At 43.4% G+C, this 20,251-nt stretch overlaps 1 protein-coding gene across 1 annotated transcript in view; it reads right to left on the bottom strand.

The window, feature by feature from the left end:
- Positions 1 to 8,293, bottom strand: part of gprc6a (G protein-coupled receptor, class C, group 6, member A) — a 28,185-nt gene extending 19,892 nt beyond the window's left edge. Inside the window, exons 1-2 of the mRNA XM_057835334.1 lie at positions 7,961 to 8,293; positions 1,807 to 2,101 (exon numbers count right to left, since the gene is read on the bottom strand). Coding sequence (XP_057691317.1) covers positions 1,807 to 2,101; positions 7,961 to 8,160 — 495 coding nt within the window. The 5' untranslated portion in view covers positions 8,161 to 8,293. The remainder of the gene's footprint in view (positions 1 to 1,806; positions 2,102 to 7,960) is intronic.
- Positions 8,294 to 20,251: the final 11,958 nt, after the last annotated feature.

The raw sequence follows: 20,251 nt of genomic DNA, 5'->3' as shown, positions 1-20,251 counted from the left end.
AGTAATTCTTATACCAAGTGTCATTGCATGTATATAGTTGTGCCTGTTGCCAAGTTGGATTAAAAGTGCCAAAGACCAACTCCACTCTCTGCTCCTTGTGTTCTAACCGACACACCGAGGCGAATGAACCATAAAACATTGAACCCAGAACCTCATACTGTCCATTAGTCCAAATTAGAATCGATAAGAGAATCGATGAAGAATAGAATCGTTAAGCAATATCGATAATGGAATCGGAATCGAAAATTTGTATCAATTCCCATCCCTACAGATCGGTGCAGCGTCTGCAGTGATGTGGACTCTGCACCGGTCCATAGTGGTGAAAATGGAGCTGAGCCAAAAGGCCAAGTTCTCGATTTACCAGTCGATCTATGTTCCTACCCTCACCTAAGGTCACGAGCAGTGGGACAAGAACCCAGATAAAAGTGGCCGAAATGAGTTTCCTCCGCAGGTAGGGTGACAGGCTCGGTCATCCAGCAGGGACTCGGTGTTTAGCCACTACTCCTCCTCGTTGAGAGGAGCCAGTTGAGGTGGCTCGGGAATCAGGTTCGGATGCCTCCTGGATGCCTCTTGGAGAGGTCTTCCGGGCATGTCTGACTGGTGGGAGGCCCCGGAGACGACCCAGGACACGCTGTAGAGACAATGTCTCTCGGCTGGCCTGGGAACGCCTTGGGATCCCGCCGGAGAAGCTGGTTGAAGTGGCTGGGGAGAGGGAAGTCCGGGCTTCCCTGCTAAAGCTGCTGCCCCCGCGACACAAACCCAGATTAGGGGTAGATAATGCATGGAAGGTGGTCTTAAATGTCAGTTTTGATTAGCTGCCCAACGTCTCCGAAAGGGTTAAAAGATTGATCAACCTTCCAGACTTATAATGAGATCCAAAATTGACAAAAACACTCTCTCACCACAAGAAATGATTTCAACAATCACTAAAAAAGGAAGGTTATAAAACTGATCAAGTCATTCTGCATACTGGCCTGAATTTTACCAACAGAAGGGAGTAAATAGCTGAAAGAAATTCATTAATGCGGTTGCAGTGAGAGTTTAGAAGAGCATCATAAACTGCAATAAGGAATTTGTCTCCCTGTTCCTGTACTTTATGAGGGGTGTAAATATAAAAATGTTAACTAGGGCTGTCAAACGATTAAAAATTTTAATCGGGTTAATTACAGCTTAAAAATTAATTAATCGTAATTAATTGCAATTCAAACCATCTATAAAATATGCCATATTTTCCTGTAAATTATTGTTGGAATGGTAAGATAAGACACAAGAGGGATATATACATTCAACATACGGTGCATAAGTACTGTATTTGTTTATTATAACAATAAATCAACAAGATGGCATTAACATTATTAACATTCTGTTAAACCGATCCACTGATAGAAAGACTTGTAGTTCTTAAAAGATAAATGTTTGTACAAGTTTAGGAAATTTTATATTAAAACCCCTCTTAATGTTTTTGTTTTAAATAAAATTTGTAAAATTTTCAATCAAAAAATAAACTAGTTGCTCGCCATTGTTGATGTCAATAATTACACAATGCTCATGTGGTGCTGAAACCCATAAAATCAGTCGTACCCAAGTGCCAACAGAGGGCGACAAAACACCCAAAAACACAAGTAAAAAGTGGACATTACACTGTGCTGTCATTTTAATCTGTTTGAGCGGGGCATGTGCGTTAAATGTCATATATTTTAACGTGATTAATTTTAAAAATTAATTACCGCCCGTTACTGCGATAATTTTGACAGCCCTAATGTTAACGCAATGCTACATTGAACCGAGCAAAAAGTCCAAACTTACTTGAGGAATCATGTCGAGGGCAAGTTGCCTGGCAATCACAATAGACATTTCAGAAAAGGACGCCCCCAAGATAGCGACAAGTGGCGGCCCACATGTGGATGCTGCGTGTTCTGTCACACACTTTGCCTGCTCAATGAAGTCAGCTGTGCCTCTCAGACCTGTACTGATATCAGTGCAGGAGTCTTGGATCCGGTAGCCCAGAGTGATGTTAAGACCCATCAGTAAAGGAGATTTATTCAGGGTCTCAATTGCATTGATCATAGCCAGAGATCTTGATAAGCCTCTGACTGATAACCTGTGTAAACAGTAACTTGTATTAGTACTATGCAACGTTCTGTGCTCGAGCATGTTCAGCCTAATGCATTTCACTCCACTGGACCTTGTCATAGTACATTAACTCATTTGCTGCCATTAACAGCGATAACTATTACATCCATTTTGACAAGGATGGATAGGAGTTGTAATTTACTGCTAGCCCTCCCAGTTAAAATGTATTTGACATCTATCTATGTCAATGTTAGTGAATATACCGGGATAATGCATTATGGTGGAGTAAAATATAAATATATGACAATATATCAATATGGTGATATATAGCAAGGGGCAAATGAACAAATGATCATTCGCCTCCTCCCAGTCAAAATAAATGGGTTGGAATTGGAATTATACCCTAATTGAGCACTAGAGACAGCAACATGAGTACAAGCAAGATCAGGCAGGTGAAGAAGATATTGACCAATAAAAAAACACCACTCTCTTGCACAATAGGTGGCGGTATGCACCTGATAGCTTAATGGTGGATTGTAAGCAACTGAGTTTTGGAGTTTTTGAGCTTGTTAAGCTTCTGTTTACAGTGCAGTCAATTTTACAAATGTATAGCTTTTTTTTTTCTTTCCATTTTGCAGTGTTAAATAAAACTGAGCAGTCAATAAATTCTCTGGTTTTTTCTTTGAATATTGACTCGGATCTCTGTACCCCCAATTTGACCAAATTTCAAAATTGTCCTATATGAATGTTTGATACATCATTGGAAAGCTTAAAATCTCAATTTTTTGGGGTGAAGAAAAATTTTGAACGGAAGGGCATTTAAAAAAAAAAAAAATTAAACCCCGAAACCCTAACTTGAGGTGAGAGCATGAGAGAGCATAATTAAAGACACTATGATTTTAACGAGATATCATTGCGTACTAGTCTTGTTCCGATCCAAAAACTCCATGTAACATGTCCCACCGAGTGTCAAGACACAGCTGTGAATGGCCCCAGGCGGACTTTTTTGGGAATTTTATGGGTGAAACACGGGAATATAACAAGGGTCGCGATGCAGAAATCGCAGACATCAAGGAATGGTTTGGTGGTTCTTTTTCAAATATTTACCCTTTTAAACTATTTTTTTCCAATTTTTTCCTTTTTTAGATCGATTATTTATCATATAAAATAGCGGGGAAATGTGACAGTAACAAAAAAATACAATTAAGTGATAGTTTTGAGGTAGATATCTGTGACCTATTTACAGACACTATTTTTTTCATTGTGACGTAATTTGTTTAAAAGTTTAGAATATGCCAGTGAATTCTTTTTTTTAAAGTTTTTTTTTTTTTTAAACGAAATATTACACATCAATTAATCATTCAAAGCTAAAAATGATAGTCAATTTAAATAATAAATATAGTTACTTACCTTTTTATGGCTGGGCTGAAACAAAAGTCTGTAAACGGGGGTACCCAGGGTAAAACAGACATATTAAAAATAGTTCGGGCGCTTCATGCGTCATGAAACTGCTATGGCAGCATATAGACATATTGTTCTATCAAACACAAAAGTTCTTTAGGCTTAAAACACAGCAGTTTATTTTAATGAGGGGTGCAAGAGCAGAAACTGCTTTTTCAGTCTTGTCTGTGTTTTCCGCCATATATAAATAAATAAATATATGTATATATATATATATATACATACATATATATATATATATATATATATATATATATATATATATATATATATATATATATATATATATTGTTGTGTTTGATAGAACAATGTGTCTATATGCTGCCATACCAGATTAATGGCGCACTAAGTCCGCAAACAATTTTTAATTTGTCCGTTTTACCCTGGAAACCCCTGTTTACAGATGTCGCGCAACCGCTTTTGTTTCAACGTAGCCATAAAAAGAAGGTAAGTAATTGTGTTTATTATTCGAAATGTCTGTCATTTTTAGCTTTGAATCATTAATTGATGTCCAATATTTAGTTAGAGAAAAAAAAAAAGACTTTAAAAAATTATTCACTCGCATATTTTAAACTTTTAAACAAAATACGTGAAAAACTTGGCATCTGTAAAAAAGTCACGGATATCCACCTCATAACTATCACTTAATTGTATTTTTTTTTTTTTTTTACTGTCGCATTTTTCCCCAGTATTTTAGATGATAAATAATTGATCCAAACAAAGAAAAACTGGAAAAAAAAAAAAAAAAGTTTAAAAGGGTAAATATATGAAAATGAAAATCTCGACTACTCTTTGATGTCTGCGATTTCTGCATCATGACCCCTGTTATATTACCCTGTTTCACCCATAAAATTCCCCAAAAATCCGGCTGTGGCCATTCACATCTGTGTCTTGACACTGGATGATACATGCTACATGGAGTTTTTGGATCGATACAAGGTAAGTACGCGATAATATCTTGTTAAAATCATGACGTCTTTAATTCTGCTCTCGCGTGCTCTCGCCTCCGGTTACAACACAGACAAGACTGAAAAAGCAGTTTCTGCTCTTGCACCCCTCTTTAAAAGAAACTGCTGTATTTTAAGCCAAAAGAACTGTTGTGTTTGATAGAACAATATGTCTATATGCTGCCATTGCAGATTCATGGCGCACTAAGCCTCCGAACTATTTTTAATTTGTGCATTTTACCCTGAAAATCCCCATTTACGGACGTCACGCAACCACTTTTGTTTCAACCTAGGCATAAAAAGAAAGTAAATAATCGTATTTATTATCCGAAATGTCTGTCATTTTTAGCTTAGAATCATTAATTGATGTCTAATATTTAGTTAAAAAAAAAAAACGACTTAAAAAAATTATTCACTCGCATATTATAAACTTTTATACAAATTACGTCACAATGAAAAATTTGGCGTCTGTAAAAAAGTCACAGATATCTACCTCATACCTATCGCTTAATTGTATTTTTTTTTTTGTTACTGTCGCATTTTCACCGAAATGTTAGATGATAAATAATCAATCCAAACAAAGAAAAATTGGGGGGAAAAAAACGTTTAATGGGTAAATATATGAAAATGAAAATCTCAATTACTCCTTGACGTCTGCGATTTCAGCATCACGACCCTTGTTATATTACCATGTTTCACCCATAAAATTTCGGAAAAATCCAGCTGTGGTGATTCACATCTGTGTCTTGACACTTGATGATACATGCTATATGGAGTTTTTGGATCGAAAAAAGGTAAGTACGCGAAAATCTCGTTAAAATCGTGGCGTCTTTAATTCTGCTCTCGCGTGCTCTCGCCTCCAGTTAGGGTTTTGCTGTTTAATTTTTCTTTTCTTTTTTATTTTTTTTTAAAATGCCCTCCTGTTCAAAAATTTTCTTCCCTCATAAAATAGAGATTTTAAGCTTCCCAATGATGTATCACACATGCATATAGGACAATTTTGAAATTTGGCCAAATTGGGGGTCTCACAGCGGAACTGCAAGTCACCTGAGTGTTTTCCGCCGTATGCAGTGCCTTGCAAAAGTATTCGGCCCCCTTGAATCTTGCAACCTTTCGCCACATTTCAGGCTTCAAACATAAAGATATGAAATTGAATTTTTTTTGTCAAGAATCAACAACAAGTGGGACACAATCGTGAAGTGGAACAACATTTATTGGATAATTTAAACTTTTTTAACAAATAAAAAACTGAAAAGTGGGGCGTGCAATATTATTCGGCCCCTTTACTTTCAGTGCAGCAAAGTCACTCCAGAAGTTCAGTGAGGATCTCTGAATGATCCAATGTTGTCCTAAATGACTGATGACGATAAATAGAATCCACCTTTGTGTAATCAAGTCTCCGTATAAATGCACCTGCTCTGTGATAGTCTCAGAGTTCTGTTTAAAGTGCAGAGAGCATTATGAAAACCAAGGAACACACCAGGCAGGTCCGAGATACTGTTGTGGAGAAGTTTAAAGCCGGATTTGGATACAATAAGATTTCCCAAGCTTTAAACATCTCAAGGAGCACTGTGCAAGCCATCATATTGAAATGGAAGGAGCATCAGACCACTGCAAATCTACCAAGACCCGGCCGTCCTTCCAAACTTTCTTCTCAAACAAGGAGAAAACTGATCAGAGATGCAGCCAAGAGGCCCATGATCACTCTGGATGAACTGCAGAGATATACAGCTGAGGTGGGAGAGTCTGTCCATAGGACAACAATCAGTCGTACACTGCACAAATCTGGCCTTTATGGAAGAGTGGCAAGAAGAAAGCCATTTCTCAAAGATATCCATAAAAAGTCCCGTTTAAAGTTTGCCACAAGCCACCTGGGAGACACACCAAACATGTGGAAGAAGGTGCTCTGGTCAGATGAAACCAAAATTGAACTTTTTGGCCACAATGCAAAACGATATGTTTGGCGTAAAAGCAACACAGCTCATCACCCTGAACACACCATCCCCACTGTCAAACATGATGGTGGCAGCATCATGGTTTGGGCCTGCTTTTCTTCAGCAGGGACAGGGAAGATGGTTAAAATTGACAGGAAGATGGATGCAGCCAAATACAGGAACATTCTGGAAGAAAACCTGTTGGTATCGGCACAAGACCTGAGACTTGGATGGAGATTTATCTTCCAACAGGACAATGATCCAAAACATAAAGCCAAATCTAAAATAGAATGGTTCAAAAATAAACGTATCCAGGTGATAGAATGGCCAAGTCAAAGTCCAGACCTGAATCCAATCGAGAATCTGTGGAAAGAGCTGAAGACTGCTGTTCACAAACACTCTCCATCCAACCTCACTGAGCTCGAGCTGTTTTGCGAGGAAGAATGGGCAAGAATGTCAGTCTCTCGATGTGCAAAACTGATAGAAACATACCCCAAGCGACTTGCAGGTGTAATTGGAGCAAAAGGTGGCTCTACAAAGTATTAAAGCAAGGGGGCCGAATAATATTGCACGCCCCACTTTTCAGTTTTTTATTTGTTAAAAAAGTTTAAATTATCCAATAAATTTTGTTCCACTTCACGATTGTGTCCCACTTGTTGTTGATTCTTGACAAAAAATTAAAATTTTATATCTTTATGTTTGAAGCCTGAAATGTGGCAAAAGGTTTCAAGGTTCAAGGGGGCCGAATACTTTTGCAAGGCACTGTATATGTATGTATATATATATATATATATATATATGTATATATATATATATATATATATATATATATATATATATATATATATATACGGAAATTCCATGTTTACTTTTTACTTGTATAGTAAATTTTAAGGAAAGTACATTTTGTACTTTTACTTGATTAATTTTTTTCCTCGATACTTGTACTTAAGTAATTTTTTGCACCTGTGTCTGTACCTGTACTTAAATTAAAAAAAAAAAAAAAGTGAGTACTTCATCCACCACTGCGAGACAATGTGTCTGAACAGCAGCCAATTTTTGCATAGCGCAATAAATTCTTAGTTCCTGTTGACAATCATATGTTGAAAAATAATCATTCACTGTCAGCCAAATGGATTGGATATCTATCGTTGGTTTACATCCAATACACAGTATCTTTGACATCACATCATCATATTCATATGTACTGAGAAACACTGCACAGTTTTGTAGCATTGAATTTTCAGAATACTGTCATCGTCAAAATATTACAATGTTACTTTTGTCAGCAGCAATCAATAAAAAACAGTCATCCCAATCCATCAACAGTCATATTGTATGTCACTGCCTCTACCACATGTTGTTTATTTCTATTTTTTATGGGACAGCTTTATTGTTTTCTTATTTGATTCTTGTACTATGACCCAGTTATTTTAAAAGTCACCTTACTAAAAGATGAAAACACAATAACATAAACTAACATTAAAAAAAAAATAAAAGGAAAAATGTTATCATACATTACAATTAAACCAAACCTGAACTTACCGAATACACCTATGAGGTAGGGGAGCAAAGGAACTGTCATTTTTTTCTACACCTTGATGAATGGTGAACAGTCCTCCTATGATGATATCGCCCCTGGCCGTAACTCCTGGTTCTTTCGTATCATTTTCCGAGGCCCCTTTCCTCAAAATAATATAAAAAAGAACAGCATAGAAATATATGCCAGATGCAACGCGTGCCATATTTGTTTGGTCTCCCTTCCTCCCTCTCTCACTGGATCCTCTACGCTTCTTTTCCTCAGGCAAAGTGATACATTTCTTATTTTAATCAGCTGTGCCATGCAAAAGAAAACCACTCCTCTTACGTCGTCATTCACGGATCTTGATTCCCAATTTCTTTCTGTAGGCCCTGCCCACACAGAAGTGACAACAGGGTGACTCAATGTTTGAGCAACATATTTCTTGTTGTGCATAAACATTTTTTTTCCAGACAATTAGAGGGCACAGTGGCACACTTTCTAAGCAGACAGGCGAGTCAGACTTGATTAAGGGTATGTCATCGTTAAATATCTGATACTATGTAGATACTGTATATGCTCAAACAAAGGACCAAAATAAGGATGGCATTTTAAACAGCTACACTGTGAAATATTTAGAGTGCACCTATGATTATTATGATGGCTCAGAGCCAAGAATCAAAACTGGAATCTTTCCTTTGTCACGCAAGACATGGTCACTACTACGTCTCTGTGCTGCGAGTGTAAACTTTCAGTACCAATAATGATTTGCATAGTTAATGAGATAACAAAAGTGAGCAACAAAACCATACCTGCCAGTCAAATATCCTGTACTTTTACTCACATTGGGAAAAAGTTGGAACAAAATGCTCACACACACACACAAACGTCACAATTTAGTTTCTAGTAAACAGAGGCATTGTTAGGTCCTCTTCCCCCTCCTTCTGAGACATGCCCACCTCCAGCAGGTGTGCATGTTTTTAGCTGATTGCAGGTCAGACGAGTGGAGCGGCCACAGCTGAGAGCAATGAACATCAGCCAGCTTTAAAAGCCCAGCAGACGCTCCACCTCGTCGCCCGATCAACTCGTCTGGTTTCGCCGTCAGTTGTTTCTCGCACTCTTATATGATATTACTGATTCCCGGCTCACGACTACTTTGCTCTCGCCCCAGGTCCTGTCCTCTGCGCGCTCCTTGTCGGATTCTACGGCTGCCTCCTTCCGAGCTTCCACGCCTGCCTCCTTCCGAGCTTCCACGCCTGCCTCCTTCCGAGCTTCCACGCCTGCCTCCTTCCAAGCTCCCACGTCAGCTCCCCTGCTCCGCTCCCAGCAATCTACACCCGAGACAGCCTTTTGATCATCAATAAAAGATTACTCATTTGATCACTGTGTGTCCACTCTGGGATCCCCTCTTGCTCCCGCACCTAACAGTTTGATCGGGCCACCATGGATCCCACGGACAATACAGCCAGCTCGCCCACGTCACTCCTGGAACAGCACCGAGCAATCGAATGCCTCTTCAGTAAGGTAACAGACATTTCCGAGTCACTTCAAGCCATCCAGGCACAACTCACGTCACTACCACATGCGCGCACAGCCCCGTCTCCCCTCCGCCACACGACCGCCTCGCCGAGTCACGTCACCGCAACTACCCTGGCGTCAACGGCTGCGGGTCGGGAACCCCACGTTCCCGCTCCGGCTCCTTACGACGGCAACCTGGGTACATGTCGTGCTTTTTTGGTTCAGTGTAGCCTCGTCTTCGAACAGCAGCCGTCAATGTACCAGGGGAATCGCGCAAAGATTGCGTACCTGATCGGCTGTCTTCGCGGAGCGGCTTTGGATTGGGCTTCCTCTGTATGGGAGCAGGGGTCTGCGGTGTGCAGATCGTACGCCCAATTCACCGATGAAATGCGAAAAATCTTCGACCATCCTATCCGTGGTAAAGAGGCTGCCAAGCGGCTAATGTCCGTTCACCAGGGGTCTCGGAGCGTCGCCGAATTTTCGGTAGAATTCCGCACGTTGGCAGCTGAGAGCCGTTTTAACGACGCGGCGCTTCAGGAGATCTTCACCCGCGCCTTAAATGAGTCCCTCAAAGATGAATTGGCCACGCGGGATGAGCCTGGATCTTTGGATGGCCTTATTAATCTATCGATCCAAATTGACAATCGATTGCGGGAGCGAAGACGACAACGCCGGGAACCGCCGAACCCCCCAGGCACGCGCCTAGCTGTCCTTCCACGCCCGCCTCCGCTTCCAGTACAGGCCACTGACGCTGCTCATGTTACATCGCCCCCTGCTGACAAACCGGAACCCATGCAGCTAGGTCGTGCCAGGCTATCCCAAGAGGAACGCACACGCAGGTACAGCGCTCAGTTATGTATTTACTGCGGTCAAGGGGGGCACTTTATTCGCAGCTGCCCGGTGCGTCCGGGAAACTGCTAGGCTCACCATTAGAGGAGGGACTACTGGTGAGCCACATGTCCCACAGTTCCTCACGCCGGCTCCAACTCCCAGCCACACTCTCCTGGAGAGGCCAATCTCGCACGGTCACCGCCCTGGTAGATTGTGGTTCCGACGAGAATTTCCTAGACCAAAGCCTGGTGAGCCAGTTGGGGCTGAGCACGCACCCGCTTCCTGCCCCTTTAATGACTACGGCGCTGGATGGACAGCCCCTGTTTAACGTGACCCGACAGACAGATGCAATTGATGTACTCATATCTGGCAACCACCGAGAGGTGAGCTCTTTTTTTGTTTTCCGTAGTCCGCGCACACCGTTGGTCCTTGGCCTTCCTTGGCTAAAAACTCATAACCCCGCCATAGACTGGACCCACCCTAAATTAACTGCATGGAGCGACTATTGTCATTCACACTGTCTTAAATCTGCCCTAGTGCCTACCTGTTCGGTCCAGGAACCTGCGCAACCTGACCTCTCCGCGGTGCCGGAATCCTACCATGACCTTGGACTGGTTTTTAGTAAGGACCATGCGGTGTCACTCCCTCCTCACCGTCCGTACGACTGTGCCATCACTCTCCTTCCTGGTGCGACCCTCCCCAAGGGACGACTTTACAACATCTCGCTACCAGAGAGGGAGGCAATGAAGTCGTATATCACGGAGTCCCTGGCCACAGGTATTATTCGTCCTTCCTCCTCCCCAGTCGGTGCAGGGTTCTTTTTTGTGAATAAAAAAGATGGCGGTCTCAGACCCACCATCGACTACCGGGGCCTGAACGATATCACAATTAAAAACAAATACCCTCTTCCTCTTATTGATTCCACTTTCACTCCCCTCCACGGGGCTACCATCTTTACGAAGCTTGACCTACGTAACGCCTACCACCTCGTCCGTATTAAGGAAGGCGACGAGTGGAAGACTGCCTTTAACACACCCATGGGCCATTATGAATATCTAGTTATGCCCTTCGGGCTCACTAATGCCCCTGCGGTCTTCCAAAACTTGGTTAACGACGTCCTAAGCGATATGATTAACAGGTTTGTCGTGGTATATTTGGACGACATTTTGGTGTTCTCTGACACTCCATCAGAACATAAGAGCCATGTCCGTCAAGTACTCCAGAGGCTTCTAGAGAATCGGCTGTACGTAAAAGCTGAGAAATGTGAGTTCGACGTTCCAGAGACAGCTTTTCTCGGTTACATTGTAGGAAAAGGGGAGCTACGTATGGACCCAGCAAAAGTAGCTGCGGTTCTGGACTGGCCTCGCCCCGCCAACAGGAAGCAATTACAACGCTTTCTCGGGTTTGCCAATTTTTATCGCAGGTTCATTCGCAATTACAGCCGGATAGCAGCACCCCTTACGGCTCTCACCTCCGTTATCAAACCCTTTCTCTGGTCCGACGCCGCGGACGCCGCCTTCAGCGACCTTAAGAGCCGTTTCACCTCCGCCCCGGTGCTGGTCCACCCCAGCCCATCATTACAGTTCATCGTGGAAGTTGACGCATCTGAAACTGGAGTGGGCGCCGTGCTCTCCCAGCGCCAGCCCGCCGACGGCAAGGTCCACCCGTGTGCCTTTTTTTCCCGCAGGCTATCACCCACGGAACGAAATTACAGCATCGGGGACAGAGAACTCCTTGCGGTCAAACTAGCTCTGGAAGAATGGCGCCACCATCTGGAAGGCACCCCACAGCCCTTTGTCGTGCTCACCGACCATAAGAATTTGGAGTACCTCAAGTCTGCTCGAACATTAAATCCTCGACAAGCCAGGTGGGCAATGTTCTTCTGCCGCTTCAACTTCACCCTGTCCTTCATTCCAGGTTCCAAAAACATCAAGCCGGATGCCTTGTCGCGCCAATTTCAGACTGTCGAACCTAAGGAGGAACCCGCCCCGATTCTCCCACAAACCCGCTTCCTTGCCTCCGTGGAGTGGGAGATCGAGCGCAAAATAAAGGACGCCCAGGGTGAGAACCCAGACCCTCGAGACGGTCCCCAGTCTAACCTGTTTGTACCCCAGGAGCTCCGTTCACAGGTGTTGGAGTGGGCTCACTCATCCCGACTCTTTTGTCACCCCGGCATCCGGAGAACGCTGGCTGTCCTGCGCCAGCGATTCTGGTGGCCCACTATGCAAGATGACACACGATCCTACGTCCAGGCTTGTACAGTATGTGCCCGCAGCAAAACGTCCACCAAGCCCAGCTGTGGACTCCTTCGGCCGCTCCCCATCCCAAGCAGACCCTGGTCCCACATAGCCCTGGACTTCATCACCGGTCTGCCCCCTTCCAAAGGAAACACCGTGATCCTCACTATAGTGGACAGATTCTCCAAGGCCGCCCATTTCATCCCCCTTCGCAAACTCCCGTCAGCCACCGAAACTACAACCCTCCTCACTAACCATGTTTTCCGTTTGCATGGCATCCCGTCAGACATAGTCTCCGACAGGGGACCCCAGTTCACTTCTCAGGTCTGGAGGGCTTTCTGTGAGGCCCTGGGCGTTGGAGTAAGCCTCTCCTCGGGTTACCACCCACAGACAAATGGCCAGTGTGAGCGTGCAAACCAACAGCTTGAAGCGGCCCTCCGTTGCACCACTCAAGCTCACCCCAACACCTGGAGCGATCAACTGCCCTGGATTGAGTATGCTCACAACACCCTGCCAAATGCCTCGTCAGGTATGTCCCCTTTCCTGTGTTCCTTGGGTTATCAACCCCCGTTGTTCCCCTCCCAGGAAAGTGAGATCGCCGTCCCATCTGTTCAAGGCCACGTCGACCGTTGCGCCAGAGTCTGGGAACAGGCACGCGCCGCACTCCTCCGCGCTGCTGAGAGGTCCCGTACCCAGGCCGATCGTCACCGCTCGCCCGCACCTGTTTACACTGTCGGCCAAAAGGTATGGCTCTCGTCCAAGTCCTTGCCCTTGAAGACGGAGTCCGTGAAGCTCTCACCCCGGTTCGTTGGGCCCTTCGAGATCACCAAGGTGGTAAACCCCAACGCGGTGCGTCTCCGGCTCCCTGCACATTACCGGGTCCACCCCACATTCCATGTCTCCCTCGTGAAACCGGTTTCCACTAGTCCCTTGGCCCCCCCTGTTCCGCCCCCTCCACCGCCTCTGTCGGTCGACGGGCATCCGGCCTACCGGGTGGAGCGGCTTCTGGATGTCCGCCGCCGTGGCCGTGGGCTCCAGTACCTAGTTGACTGGGAGGGCTATGGCCCGGAGGAGCGGTCCTGGATCCCTGCCCGGTGGGTGCTGTCGCGGGCGCTCATCCGGGACTTCCACCGTGCCCATCCTGGGCGTCTCCGTCGGGCGCCTGGTGTCGCCCGTGGGGGGGGGGGTCCTGTTAGGTCCTCTTCCCCCTCCTTCTGAGACATGCCCACCTCCAGCAGGTGTGCATGTTTTTAGCTGATTGCAGGTCAGACGAGTGGAGCGGCCACAGCTGAGAGCAATGAACATCAGCCAGCTTTAAAAGCCCAGCAGACGCTCCACCTCGTCGCCCGATCAACTCGTCTGGTTTCGCCGTCAGTTGTTTCTCGCACTCTTATATGATATTACTGATTCCCGGCTCACGACTACTTTGCTCTCGCCCCAGGTCCTGTCCTCTGCGCGCTCCTTGTCGGATTCTACGGCTGCCTCCTTCCGAGCTTCCACGCCTGCCTCCTTCCGAGCTTCCACGCCTGCCTCCTTCCGAGCTTCCACGCCTGCCTCCTTCCAAGCTCCCACGTCAGCTCCCCTGCTCCGCTCCCAGCAATCTACACCCGAGACAGCCTTTTGATCATCAATAAAAGATTACTCATTTGATCACTGTGTGTCCACTCTGGGATCCCCTCTTGCTCCCGCACCTAACAGGCATAGACTTCATAATACTTGACAGGACATGGGAAACAGGGCCGATCCGTAGAGGGCCTATTTATAAAAACTTCAAATTCAAATATTTTCAAAACCAAAGCTGCTACTGACCTAAAACCAAAACAAGCACCTACCTTTGCCATATATGAGTATCCATGAGCAGTGGCATCAAATAATTCAAAGTCGTTCCCTTATAAAATCCCAATTAATTATTTTTATATATAACAAAATTTAACATGGCTATAAAATTCTCAGATTTTAAAATAGATGCACAAAAATTACCAAATGCAGAGATAATCACCTATAATTCAATAGCAATATGTAACATATCATATATGTTTTTGACCAAAATAGCAACTTAATTTCTATTTTATTAACTGCAAGTTTTCAACCGCTAATAAATCACTCAATTTAAGATCAGAAACTTAATACTTGAGGAAAACATGCAGAATCAGTTATAAATAATATGTAAATAGATTATTAATATATTCTATATACAATCAGAACTTATTACACAATAGAATAGCCCGTTATTATCATTGTACAGTTATACAATGAAATTGTAGAGCATCCCTGTACAATGCAGGATAAGTTAAAATCTCAAAAGTGACGTGCCAGTTGAGGGTGGGTGAGTGGTCATTAGTCTTACCGGGGCTACAATGCTTACGTAGGTCGAAATCCAGCGTAGGGCTACTGCACCTTAAAACATGTTTTGTTTTCTCCTTGAGATAATTGTTGTGATTTAGTCTAAACAAATAAAAGTTGATTTGATTTTATTTGACTTGGAACACATCTATAACTGAACATTACAGACATGCAGGTGACAATGTTTTTTTTAGGTAACCTACTGTGGTTCTTCGGTTTTATTATTATTATTATTATTATTATTATTATAGTTATTCTTTGTTCCGCAGCCCCTTTGAGCTCAATTTGACCCCCTTAGAATGCTTCAAAATGCACCAAAATCGGCAGGCAGGTCAAGACAGGTGCAATCTTTAATACCGTGTAAAGACAAACTGCAAATACACTATGTAAATGATAAATGGCGTTACACTTGTATAGGGCCTTTCCACCTTTTAAGGCCCTCAAAGCGCTTTACACTGTCTGCTCATCTTGCGCCCCCTAGTAGTCATTCTTTGTCCCGCCGACGGTTTGACTCAGGCCATTACACATTCTCCCAGTCGTCTTCTGGATCATCCAAATGCTCTCTAGCGAATCGCAGACGGGCCTGGACTTGTACTTTCTTTAGCAGGGGGACACATCTGGCAGTGCAGGATTTGAGTCCCTGGCGGTGCATTGTGTTACTGATAGTAGCCTTTGTTACTTCACTAGGTCCCCCCGTGTGGTTCTGGGATTTTTGCTCACCGTTCTTGTTATCATTCTGACACCAAGGTGTGAGGAGGGAGTTGAAAGTCTGTGTTGCCCAACGACATCCCCAAAACATCACTGCTCTAGAGGAGATCTGCATGGAGGAATGGGCCAAAATACCAGCAACAGTGTGTGAAAAGCTTGTGAAGAGTTACAGATAACGTTTGGCCTCGGTTATTGCCAACAAAGGGTACATAACAAAGTATTGAGATGAACTTTTGGTATTGACCATATACTTATTTTCCACCATGATTTGCAAATAAATTCTTTAAAAATCAAACAATGTGATTTTCTGTTTTTTTTTTCCCCCACATTCTGTCTCTCATTGTTGAGGTTTACTCATGTTGACAGTTACAGGCCTCTCTAATATTTTCAAGTGGGAGAACTTGCACAATTAGTGGTTGACTAAATACTTATTTGCCCCACTGTATTTACCAAACAGAAACATTGGTATGGACAAAATATACAGCAAAATTTGCATTGGTTGATGAGGAAAAAGAAACTTTCATGACAGTTGAAAGTGGAAGTTTTAGAAATAATCTTCAAGCATGGATGTGTCTCAGATGTGACACATCTGACGTGGATTTCTAATAGGAAAATCTTACTTGATCTGGAACACTTATTTGAATGGGGATACCGTACCTGCCTGCTAGTCTAGCATCAACACAGTCCATCTAGGGTCCACCTTGGCCTGCTATTCGACATTGGAAGTCGAGAAACCAACGTATCCTGATTCCTGTCTATTTTCTAGGATGGCACCGCAAGGGATTTCGAAGCACATTGCACTTTTCGAAGCACTCCTAAAATGTCGTGAACACACGACAGCCCTTGGTCAGGTTCTCGAACATCGCACCGGGTTTGCTGCTAACACAAATTGCACCCAGGCTCGTCAAAGTGCATCTGCTTTTGGAAATTTAAACGTGGAGATCTCTAAAACTTAATTTGCAACATTCATGCATCCACTGACAATGCAATAGTTTGGCATTTTGTGGCGGGAAGCTCTACCTGTAATGCACAACAAGTCGACAGTCTTTCTAATTCTGGTCCTGCTTGTGACGTCCTCTCCAAAAACTGCCGAGAATACCTGATCGCATCATTTGTAATTAATAACCCTTGAGACTGATAAATAAATGCCAATGAAAACAATGCCACTGAATTGTTTCAAAACAGGTTTGGATAATGAAAAATTTGATTGTATGTCTTTAGTATCTGGGAGTTTGTTTTGTGTGATATTTCCCTTTTAAAAATACAGAGGGGGACATAAGTATCTAGTCAACCACTAATTGTGCAAGTTCTCCCACATGAAAATATTAGAGAGGCCTGTAATTGTCAACATGGGATAACCTCAACCATGAGAGACAGAATGTGGAAAAAACAAAACAAAACAGAAAATCACATTGTTTGATTTTTAAAGAATTTATTTACAAATCATGGTGGAAAATAAGTATTTGGTCATTACCAAAAGTTCATCTCAATACTTTGTTATGTACCCTTTGTTGGCAATAACGGAGGCCAAACATTTTCTGTAACTCTTCACAAGCTTTTCACACACTGTTGCTGGTATTTTGGCCCATTCCTCCATGTAGATCTCCTCTAGAGCAGTGATATTTTGGGGCTGTCGTTGGGCAACACGGACTTTCAACTCCTAGACGCTAGATGGCGCCAGATATCATTGAAGCGATGTTCTGTCATGACGGATCTCAGCTACTAGTTTAACCAGTTTGCATTATTTTATTGCACTGTTTTTCCTTATTCAGATTTGTTTCAAGACTACAGTTACAGTTAGACTTCAGTCTGATGGTTAATGCAGTTATTGCAATTTTGTTGTTTTATCACAATAGATTGGTTTATTTACTTTTCAAAAACCAGAAGCCATTCATTTACGAATGTGATTGCACATTAGTTTACATTTTTAAATGGTCAGATATTAAGATTTGAATGAGGCAAAATAACATGCTTTTTCTCTCAAATAAATTTTTATAATCGTTTGTTTCGGATGTATTGTAATTATTTTCTATATAAAAATTAATTTGGTGTTCAAAAAGTCTTTTTTCAAACTTGAGTCTTGAAAAAGGGGGTCGTATTATAATCAGTCTTATATTTGGGCCAATACGGTATTTGCTGAGCGAAATTGTGTTGGTTCGTTCCACTCAAATGGATCTAAATGACCATTACAGTTACAGCCCAGAATTCACATCGTAAGTCTTAACTTCATATGTGATCTGACCAGAAGCCCTCCAATCCCCATTATTATTCACAACAAAAGGCGTGTGTGTGGCTTACCTGTAGTCAATGTTGTTAAAAATCCACGTCGACGCAATGTTTATCATTTTCACCAACATCCTTCGACGGAGCCTGGAGAGAAAGAACATTGTCTGACGAAGGCTCTGTAAGTTTCCTTCCGTTTTCTTCTAAATTCCTGCACTTTTTCGCCCTTGGACAGATGAAAGATGCATATAGCATCGTTTCGATGCCTTTTTGACTGAATTTGGGATATGGTTTCCTTATCTTTTGTTCATATTCGCTCGTGTTGGAGCTGGACGTGGTTGACGCCATGTTATTTGTTTTTGAAACCATGGCAACAATCCTTGTCTCCTATTGGTGCAAATGACCTAAAAACAACTTCACACACTGACTATGCAACTCCTTCGTCTCAATATCACTGCGCCACAGTAATAAAAAAAAAAAAAGACCAACACAAAAACGCTAATTATTTTTAAAAAATGACTGGAAACTGTGAGTAGCACTTTTTTGTGGGTACTAATTTGCAACATATATATATCATAAAGCAGAGTTCATGTAGATCCACTTGAGTGGAACAAAATCCATTTTCTAAGCACTTTTTCCATGGCCCAAATACAGCCTATAATCACCATTCAAACTAAGAAGTATTTTCTCCACCAGAGGGCACTCATGCTCTTTGGACGAAAAAAAATCTAAGAAACATCTTAAGCAGTTACTCACAATGTTACTCATTATTTGAGTATTCTTTTCACTAAATGGCACGGTGGCTGAGTGGTTAGCACATCTGCCTCACAGTTCTGACATCAAGGGTTCAATCCCGGGCTTCGGCCTTCCTGTGTGTAGTTTGCATGTTTTCTCCGGAAACTCCGGTTTCCTCCCACATCCAGAAAACGTGTGGTAGGCTGATTAAACACTCTAAATAGTCCGTGTGTGTGAGTGAGTGGTTGTATGTCTCCCTGTGCCCTGAGATTGGCTGGCAACCAGTTCAGGGTCTACCCTATCATTCACTCCTCACTTAAATCGTTTCCTCCATCTCTCAAAAGTGTTTCCATCACACCCATTCTGAAAAAACTCAACCTTGATCCCATCAATTTCAATAACCTCTGCCCCATCTCCAACCTTTTCCATTTCCAAAATTCTTAAAAAAACCGTTGCATCCCAACTCCATAACCACCTAATTACCAATGACATTTACGAGCACTTTCAATCCGGTTTCCGCCCCCTCCATAGCACCAAAACAGCCTTACTTAGAATTACAAACGACTTCCTCATAGCATTCGACTCCGGTTCATTATTAATTCTTGCCCTCCTCGATCTCACTGCCGCCTTCGACACCATTTCCCACACAATCCCTCTCGACCGACTCTCCTCCATTGGTATCACCCACACACCCCTTTCCTGGTTCACTTCCTACCTGTCCAACCGCACACAATTCGTCAAATTCGGCCCCCATAAATCCAAATCCCTCCCTGTCTCCGCCGGCTTGCCCCAGGGTTCTGTCCTCGGGCCGCTCCTCCTTATCATTTACATTCTCCCCCTCGGTTCCATCTTCCGCAAACACAACATTCACTTCCACTGTTACGCGGATGACACCCAGCTCTACATCTCCTCAAAACCAACCACCTCCCTCCCACCTTCCTCCCTCACCCTCTGCTTAGATGACATTAACTCCTGGTTGTCCTCTAACTTCCTCCTACTCAACAGCTCCAAAACAGAAGTTCTCCTAGTTGGAACCACCGCAATGCTCTCTCATGTCCATAAGTTCTCTATTACCATCAACAATGTACTGATCTCTCCTTCATCTCAGGTTAAGAGTCTGGGTGTCCTCCTCGACAGCACGCTCTCCTTCCTGTCACGTATCAACAGCATCACCAGATCAGCCTATTTCCACCTTCGCAACATTTCTGGTCTCCTCCCTTCTCTCACCCGCCATACCGCTTCCACCCTGGTCTGTAATTTAATAATCTACCGGCTCGATTATTGCAACTCACTGCTCCTCGGTCTCCCTAACAAGTCCCTCCAGAAACTGCAGTTCCTCCAGAACTCAGCAGCACGCCTCATCATTGGTACGGTACCCCTGCAACACACCACATCACCCCCATCCTCCGTCAACTTCACTGGCTTCCCGTCAAACAAAGAATCAATTACAAGATCCTCATCATCACCTTCAAAACACTCCATGGCCTGGCCCCTCCCTATCTTTGCAATCTACTCCGTTTAAAGAATCCAACTCGTCCACTTCGCTTTACCACTATTCTTCCCCTCTCCGTCCCCCGTGTCCGCCTCTCCACCTTTGGTTCCAGAGCTTTTAGTCAGTGTGCCCCCCAGCTCTGGAACTCCCTACCCCCTGATCCTCACTCTATCTCATATCTACCCTATCACTTTTCAAATCCAGACTGAAAACACACCTGTTCAGTCTTT

This window comes from Corythoichthys intestinalis, chromosome 4 (genome assembly GCF_030265065.1).
Source record: "Corythoichthys intestinalis isolate RoL2023-P3 chromosome 4, ASM3026506v1, whole genome shotgun sequence".
Lineage (NCBI taxonomy): Eukaryota > Metazoa > Chordata > Actinopteri > Syngnathiformes > Syngnathidae > Corythoichthys > Corythoichthys intestinalis.
The sequence above is the reverse complement of the archived record's forward strand: the minus strand, read 5'-3'. Positions and strand labels throughout refer to the sequence as shown.